At 49.6% G+C, this 9,166-nt stretch overlaps 1 protein-coding gene across 1 annotated transcript; it reads right to left on the bottom strand.

Annotated features, from left to right (window-relative positions):
• Positions 1-322: 322 nt before the first annotated feature.
• On the bottom strand, positions 323-1,518 carry LOC147724381 (lamina-associated polypeptide 2, isoforms alpha/zeta-like). The gene has a single exon (XM_086967001.1). The coding sequence runs from the start codon at positions 1,516-1,518 to the stop codon at positions 373-375; it is 1,146 nt and encodes a 381-aa protein (XP_086823127.1). The 3' UTR covers positions 323-372.
• Positions 1,519-9,166: the final 7,648 nt, after the last annotated feature.

Here is a 9,166-nt window from a genome sequence, read left to right as displayed (position 1 = left end):
ATTTTGAAGGACCGATGAGGGATACACAAGTTCACCGCCTTCAGATCCAGGACCGGACGGAAGTCCCCATTTGGCTTTTGGATCAAAAACAGGATTGAGTAAACCCCCCGACCCTGTTGACTCACAGGCACCCTCACCACAGCACCCTTTGACACCAAGTCCCGAACTCCGTCCAATAGAGCACGACATCTTGTCAGAGACCTGGGAACAGGGGTAGCTTTGAACACATCCACCGGAGGAGTCCCAAATTCTATTCTGTAGCTCAGCCGTACCACCTGTAGAACCCACAGATCCCGAACGAACTCCTCCCAGACAGGTAAAAAAGAGGTGAGGCGACCCCCAACCGGCACCTCCAAGGAATCCATCACATAGTCACGACTTGGAGGGACCTGCAGAAGAGGAAGCACCTTGTTGACCCCGGGACTTGTGGAAGGAAGGGACACCCCGGCCACGTCCCCTACCACGAAAGGGCTGAGCAGCCATCTTAGATTGAAACGCCTGCCCAAAAGCCCGCTTATAACCCGCAAACTTCCCTTTCTGAGAAGAGCGGACCGGAGCCAACAATTTTTTGTCCTCAGCTGTCTTTTTAATCAAAGCTTCCAACGGCTCCCCAAACAGCTTAGAGCCCGTGAAGGGAATCTTCATCACGGCCGCCTTCTGAGAAGCTTCCGCCTTCCAAGACTTAAGCCACAACTGCCTCCTAGCAGCAACCGAGGCACCAGCAGCCGCCGCCGCAGCACTAAGGGAGTCGAAGGACAAGTCAGCCATGAAACGCAACTGCTGTTCCAACATGGACAAAGACTCAGAGGGATCCTCTTCCTGCATGAGCTGCGCAGAAATACCCTGACAGTCCTTAAGAAGCGACTGAACAAGATAGCTGGTGTAAGCAGCAGACCGAACAGCCAGATTGGAGGCTGCAAAGGACCGCTTCAAGGCCCCCTCGACACGCTTGTCCCCAGGATCAGAAGGCACCGCATCTTCAGACACCACCAGGCTCTGAGACGCCATACCAGCCAGCAGAGAATCCACTTTCACCACAGCCGGAAACTCCTCCGCGAAGCCCTGCAAGGGATACCTCTTAGCCAGAAACCGGGGAAAGGCATGCCTGTCAACATCCTTCCACTCCCCCTCCAGCACCTTCCTCACAGAAGTATGAACGGGGAGGCTTTCCGGATCTTTCTTCAGGTAATTGGCGAAGAAGTCTTCAGACTCTCCACCCTCCACAGGATCAGGGAATCCCAGATTGTCTCGAACATGCTGCATAACACAGCGAAGGTCAGCCCCTTGGACAAAACGACCCTTCACTTCCTCATCAGAGTCAACGTCCGGATCTACCTCAGCCGAGGCATCCAATTTCTGTCTCTTAGGCCCCTTGGGATCATGAGCCACAAAGGCCGCCGCCACAGCAGCCTCAATCATTTTTTGTATATTCGCCATGGAAGGAGCAGTGGAAGAACCAGCGACCACCTCCCCATCCTCACAGCCGAGCTCACGCACGTCTGCACCTCTACCCTCCATGTTGTAAACAGGAGAACAGAAATCCAGACCCCAAGATATACCCAGACCAATCAAAGCAAAAATCCCCAAGGGCCAACCAGGGAAAGCCACCTAGACGGGAGCCAATCCCTACACAGTACCGAAGGCCGGCCTTCAAACCGCCCTATCAGAGAAGACTACCCACTACAAAAGGAAAAGACTGAACAGGGCCCAACTGTAAGGACACGAAGAAACCCAGAAGACCCCGTCCCAGGAACCAGTGAACCCAGAGGTAAGAACTACCCAACGCCCCAGCAGAACTGCAGGAGAGCAGAGCCACCAAACCCCACATGACCCTCACAGACAACAGATACAGGCCAAGGACAGGGAAAAACACCCTAGGGCCCCTCCACAGCAGAGCAGCAAGAGGCCAAGACACGAAATCAAGCCCCATGCAAATCCCTCCAGCAAAAAACGGCAATAAAGCAAATTGGACCGCCAGTAGAGGGAGCTCCAACAACAGAAACGCGGGGAAGAGAACACTAACCCAGGAAACAATCATCAAAGTCGGACTGACATAAATATCGGCCCCCACGGACAAAACAAAGGCAGTCCCCCCTCCCCTCCCCGCAACCCCAGACTCCACCAAGGATTGCAGGAAGCATTAATAAAAAGGGGGAAAACACGGGCTCGAAGAAACGAGCACCGAGAGAATATAAAGACAGAGAAGCCAATCCGGCACGACCTCGGCGCGCTGAAAAAGCCAGCCACACTCCCCCCCTCCCTCCCCGGGTGTACCGGCTAGAGCAGGGAACGAACCCGGAAGAGGGGAGGCTGCAGCAGGGAGTCACCACCCCACAGCAGGCAGTCCGGACCCCCAACCCCACGGTCCCGCTACAGCAGGGACTCAAAGCAAATGCCCACAAGGTAAAAGAAAACGGGCACAATAGGGGTTAAAAACGGGCGCTTAGCATCCCGTTCCACACTTACCAGATAGGAGGCCAATTCCAGTGCCCCCCTCGACGAAGACTGCTCGGAAGTGATTCCGCAGAAAAAACAAACAGGTTGTTGATTGGCAGGTCACAGGGTTATATGCCTCAGGGTATGGGTGTGGCCTGGAGGGAAGGGATAGGTTTCAAGTTGCTTGGGAGTTTCTGGTGGGAGGAGCTATGCTCATGTAGTTAGGACTGGGACGGGGAGGGCTGACGAGGAGGTAATAGCCCATTGCGTGGCTTTGCAAATCTTAATGAAGCCTTTGTGTTGTCCTTGCGTTACCTTGCCCGACGCAAGTCCAGCGTAAAAACTTACTCAATCTGGGCCACAGTGTATTGCCAATGAAAGAGCTCCATGCTAAATATGTTCAGGATCGTGTGAGCTTTTCGCCAACTAGAGCTTAAATTCTGTCATGAACATACCAACCCTCAATCCCTATAGTTTTAGTAACAGCTTAGTCAGTATCCTATAATAACAGTGGGGCAACACCTGATGACAATCCCTACAGCTATTATGGCTGTAGGGATTGTTACCTACTCTGCCACTGTCTGGCACAATGTTGAAAACCTGCCTGAAGGGTTGTCCTCAGCCCCGACATGGGCTGCACGCATCTTGCTTTCACCCCCGATGTGCACAACTGTTTGATACCTTACACAAAAGCATAAAGTGGAAGTTGGTAATTTCACCTACAGCACAACCTCCATGGGGATACGATTTATGAATATTACACTTGTGCTCTTTTGAATAAATGTGTATTGAGCCTGGAACATCTTATTCTCTCCCTTCCTGTGGTAAATATTGAATGATGAAACGTGGGTACATTTTTGACTAGCATTTGCAGTACAAAGAAGCAAATTTAATAAGAGGCAAGAATTATGCAAAACATGAATCAGCTATTCTAGCGACAGCTCAAGATGAAATAAAGCCCGGCTGATATAAATTATTTGCAGTTCAGGTCATAAAGATAACATATTTCATGATTTATGTATGATTAGGACTTGTGAACTGTTAATCATAAGAATTGCCAATCTAGATTTCAGACTTAATGTATTCTGCTGCAAATCTTTGGGATGCTTTTGTCTCATAAAAGGAAATGGTAATGTGCAGTGCATCAGGTGGAGGAGGTGTAAACCAAGGGGCGCCAGTGACAGAAAACCAGGGAATTACCTGGGCGATTTTGTAAAATTCGGCTCGTTTGCTTGCCGAAGCATGCTTAATAAAGAGCTCTGCCCTGTCACTCTATTCTCAAAATGTTACAAATTCGCAATTTCCCTACTTTAATCGGGTTTTCTAAGAAAAAAAAGTAAAACTAGCAAGAAATAGGCTGTGTAGTTTTATTGATGTTATTCTTTTCACAAGACTTCCTATAATCCACAAGAATGAAGTGAATTACATCAGCAAACGCGAGTCTCTGTACTTCCTACGTCACTTCCCAATGGCCATCCACTGTGGGTTTGGACTCACTAAACTGCCTGTGGCAGAAGAGGTGACATTGCACTTACTTTGACCACGTATAACGTCACCGGGTTGACCCATTGCTCCCTGAGTCTCTCAACAGTGACCTATTTGCTGCTTTGGGGATAAAGGAAGGACTGCTGTGCTCCTGCCTCTCACTCCAGGGCCGAACAGGGGAACCAAAAGCAGCCTTGGCAAAAATGCTCCAAGTGGCCCGCTCCCCTCATCTCCTCACACAATCAGTTGTTTTCCTCCCATCCTTCTCTCCTCTCCCTCTCTATCTCTTTCTCTCTATCTTCCCCCTTACATCCTCCGTCTCTTTTTCTCTCTCACTTGAAGCCTCGCTGTGCCTGCTTTAAGTAACCGTGGAAAGCTTAGGAAAGCGGCAGAGAAACCAGGGGGCAGATTTATGTTAACTGGCGCTTCCCGAGGGATGCGCCAGTTAACATGCGCCACAGTGTGCCACAGCTACGCCACCCATGGTGCGCCGCATTTATGATGCGGCGCACCATGGGGCAAAAACGGCACAGATGCGTGACGCATCTGTGCCGGAAATGTGGCGCATTGCTAGAGTTGCGTCGCAAGCGCGACGCAGCTCCAGCAATGCTCTAGGGGGGCCTATTCTTTCAATGCTGCCTCAAGCCTTACGCCTGCTTCAAGCAGGCGCAGGGTTTTGACGCAGCATTGCCCTGAAAGTGACTGAGTGAAATCTCATAGATTTCACTCAGCCACTTTCAGGAGGCGTTCCTGCGCAGGAACGCCCCCCCTGCGCAGGAACGCCTCCTCATGGCGCAGTGCTGTACAACGTGACGCATCTCCTAGATGCGTCACGTTGTAAATAGGGCGCAGGGATGCGCCACGTTTCCGTGCCATTGCTTCACGCAACGGCGGCGTAAACGTGGCGCAAGCCCTTCATAAATCTGCCCCCAGGAGCGGCCCTGAGCTTTCCAACCCAGTTTTAAAGCGCTCTAGCGCACTGGGAAAATGCCCGGTGGATTAGGTGGTTTGTCCGGCCTTGTTTTCTTCAATGGGCCCTGAGACAGAGGGGTCAATGGCAGCGCCAGGGGTTTCATAGGTCAAACAAGGTCTAACAACTATTACCCTTACTACCTCTAATGGACCCAGACGTTGCTGAACTATGAAATGTAAAGTAATCCTCCCCATCGGTGCAAGATCTGCATGGTTGAGGATAGTATGGACCACTTGGAAGACCTGCCCAAATGTACAGTAGAGTCCAGAATACAAAAAAGTTCACTTTTATATGCATATCCAGCCAAGTTATTTAGATTCCAAGACCTCCAGTGGTTTCCAAAATCATTTTAGTTCATTTCAGTTTTATGTGAATTATGTAGAAGTACCTCTATCTGAAAGTATCTGCCTTCCGGGCCTGCTGAGTAAAATATTAGGGCAAAAATGAAAATATTAGGCTAAATACCTTCAAGCCATCCTCAATTCACTCTACTACCACTAGAAAATAAAAATATGTTTTCCCCAAGTTCGACCATCAAACTCATACAGCAGGCACCATTGATCCTAATTTCATCCTAAGTAACACAAGTTATAACAGTTTATATGTTACACATTTTCCAGGTCAGACTGATCAGCACCTGACCTCCTTGACTGTCGTCCTCATCCCTTGCAATATGAGGTTTGCCGCATAGGACAATAACGCTACTAGAAATTACGCACTTACATGACAGATAAATTGAAGATGGCACTCAAGGCCTGCAAAACTCTTGTTCTCACCACAAAGGCTAACTACTATGGAGCCAGGATCCTTAAACTCTCATGTTGCTATTTAGCAAGTTTCTTTTAATTGTCAAACCTTTGGTTGCACTGGTCTACGCAAGCTTCTCTATGGAGCACTCCGTCGCCTTCTGGCAGATTTTCTGACTAATTCTCATCTAAGATTAATTCTCTCTGTACTTATTTATTGCCCAAACTGTGGTATTGGCGCTCCCAACGCTGAGATGGAAGAGGACTCTTCTCTGGACGCACGGGCGGAGCATAGCGTGATAGTACAGTGCACTACTCTGCGGTGATGTCACAAAAGTTAATTAAGAGTGCGCTAGGAACCTGTGCATGGGGTCAATGCAACAACCAGCATAAATCTCACCCTCCCTGCCTTGCTGCCTCACACCCACGTGGCGGCATGCGCTTCTGCACGCCACTCTCACTATGCCCCTCAATTGTACAAGATGGCGCGTGAGAGCTTGCAAGGCCTGCCCAGAGGAATGCAAAGCGGATGGTATTTCCCGACCTCGCCAGTGCCACCTACCCTTACATATGAAGTGAGGGACTCAGGTCGGAAGGAAACACAACTTGGTGGCTGCAAGGGTGTCCCTCGAGGTCCACGTGCTCTCCCAGGTCCTGGGGTGATTCCATCTCCCTCAGAGTCATTTCCGCGCTTATGGCAGGTGCAGCATGACCTTACTCAGGTCCACTCAGTACTAGGTAACACCTGGTGCCCATCACGTGGCGCTTCCTAGTAAAGGGGCAAGTTCAGGAGGGCCGAGTTGCAGAGAACGTACGTTATGGTGATGGCCTGAGTTGTGCTAGGATCCTGACATGCCTAGGTAAAATATGTGCCAGGCGATCCACTTTTCTCTGTTGTTGGTGTGGTGCAGGAGGGTAACTAGAGCCAAATTTCGGTGAGGGGGGGGCTGAAAAATATTTCGGGAGGGAGCTAATTCAAACAACCATAGACAGAGTGGCTGTATGAAGGGGTGAAAACATAACAAAAGCCTAATTTACAAGTAAATAGTCTTAATGTTAAGTACTCGGGTGCGGCTGCAATTCGATCGTCGCCAGCCCGCAAAGCTGTGTCAGCCCTGGCTGACACACACAACGGGGGAGGGGCAGGGGGGGGGAGGCTGAAGCCCCATGAGCCCAATGGGTGTTGCACACCTGGTGTGGTGCCTGTCCTCTGGATGAAGCAAATACTTTGGGCAGCTGCAGAGGCCCCCTCTGCTGTATGGGTAGATGCCCGTACCCAATCAACAGGGAACTCCCTTCTCACTGCTAGCAAGACAGAGTTAAGTCCATGCAAGGCATCTTTACCTTAGGATTTCCAAAGAACTTTCCAAAGCCAGGGTTTCCCACATGGAGGTAGCACTGTAGGGATCTGTAAAGATGGAATCAGTAAGCTATAGGGCATATTTATCAAGGTTTTGTGTCGCACTTGCAAGGGGGCGCAAGGGCAACGCAAAACCGAAATTAGATTTATCAAGCCATGCAAGGCCAACTTGCATGGCACTGCATGGCTTGTTAAATCTAAAGTAACGCAAGGCAGCACAAATCGCTGTTTTGTGCCACTCTGCGGTAGAGAGGCGTTCCATAGGTCGAGCGTTGGTGTTCTCATGCATCCACCCATGGTTTCTGACACATTCCAAGATTAACAAACACTGGTACACCTGGGAAGGTGTCAGAATCGTACGCCACCTGCGGCAGGCTAACCACCGGTCGCGGGACCTCCTGTGTGGGGAATGAGGGAATCCAGCAGTGCGTAGTTAGAACGGGCTGAGAAAATGGCACCGCAAAGTAAAGCTTACCGGAGCCTTGAATGGGTGCAGAAACTGAGCCTGCTGTTCTCAGAGCATCAAGTTGGGGTCGGGCGGCGGCTCTGCAAAGGAAATACCGAGCTGTAACGGCTCTGGTAGACTTCCGAGTTGGGGTGGCAGTCAAGCACGTTTGACCCCTGGAAGCAAGTATTCAATTACGAGCTCTCAGAGCCAAGAAGAGTGTGAGGTCGGCTCGAGCACTGTAGGGGCTTGTAAGGAGGTAATACAGCAGCAGCAGCTGCAGCAGCAGCAGCAGCAGGAGGGAACTGCGAGGGAGACTGCAGTAGTACCTGGGTGGAGGGAATACGACCCCCCATCAGGTACATTTTCTCCATATGAGTGCAGTGGATGAGGAGGTGGGGGCTGACTGTCTGGAAGGAGCGCTGGAAGGACGGTTGGCACAGTCGTCCGGTAGAGAGAAAGTCGTCAGTTCTCCCCTGGTCTAGCTCCCTGCTAAAGAGGTAAAAACGCCTTGTGTAAAAAATAGATACCATCGGCGTACTTTTATTGAGAGGAAAAGTGCACCTAGAAGGGCCAAGGACGTTTAAACTAGAGAACTGCAGGCTGTATCTCCTGTTAAAAAAGCGACTAGGGGGGCAGCGAAAGTAAAGAGGTGTGGGCTAAAGGAAGGAGGATTATCCCCTAAGCCTCCCCATCCCTTAGGTCCTATTTTAAACGAATGGAACAGGTTACTCCCTCATCGCAGAGAGTAGGGACACCCCAGAGAGTAGGAAGTAAAGAGATGGAGACCTCCACCCAGGCGGAACCACTACTGCTGGAAAATCGTTTTGCCCTGTTGGCAGAAAATACAGGAGATAATCAAGGAATGATAGTAGGAAGCTCTGGAGATAACTCAGGAATGGAAGATCGTATAACAGGGGACAAGGTTATGGATAAGGCTTTGGATAAGGATAAGAGCCCTGTATCTAGCTCAGTACTAGATAGTGGTGGGGCGGAGGCAGGAACGGAGAAGTGTTCCTCAGCAATGGCATTTCCTGGAGTTCACTTAGAGAGTTATTTTCAACCTTGAGACAAGATATATTGGGGAAGTTTGAGATCTCTGAAGTCAATCAAAAAGACATCCAGGGAAAATGTGAGATCCTTGAGGGGAAATTAGATGCCATACCCCAACGCACTTCAATACTGGACTATGAGGTTAAGACTCTGTCTACTGCCATGGCTGAGAATACCAATGACATTGTGAGCCTCAAGTCTCAAAATAAGATACTGCAGTAAGATCTAGAGAGTCCCAAAATACATGCTAGGCGTAATAACCTGAGAATTCTTAATATTCCTGAAAATTCCTAGTGTAATGACGTAAAGGGATTCATCTGAAAAACTTTTGGGAGAGACCCTACTACAGGATAGGGTGGAAATTGATTTGGACCGAGAAATCCAAAGAGTGCATAGAGATCCTTTTAGGTTAAATCCTATGAGAAAGGCTCCTAGAAAAATGTTGGTAAATTTTCTTACATATTCAGTTAAGGTGCTAGTTCTGGGACGTGCCCCGAAGGAGCACTCTTTCAAATATGGAATTCTCAGTTACCAAATAAGATCAGAAGTTGGGAAGAGAACCTCACAGAGACAATGGGAGCTGGGTTAAAAATTGAATGACTTACGCAGCAAAGGTGCCAATGTGCAGATGAAGTTTCCTGCAACGTTGAGGATAATGTGGAGGAACA

The sequence above is a fragment of the Lissotriton vulgaris genome, chromosome 4_1 (assembly GCF_964263255.1).
Source record: "Lissotriton vulgaris chromosome 4_1, aLisVul1.2, whole genome shotgun sequence".
NCBI classification, from domain to species: Eukaryota; Metazoa; Chordata; class Amphibia; order Caudata; family Salamandridae; genus Lissotriton; species Lissotriton vulgaris.
The sequence above is the reverse complement of the archived record's forward strand: the minus strand, read 5'-3'. Positions and strand labels throughout refer to the sequence as shown.

What these genes read in the sequence shown, in the direction of transcription:
- LOC147724381 (XM_086967001.1), bottom strand. Translation starts at nt 1,518, where the DNA reads ATGGAGGGTAGAGGTGCAGACGTGCGTGAGCTCGGCTGTGAGGATGGG.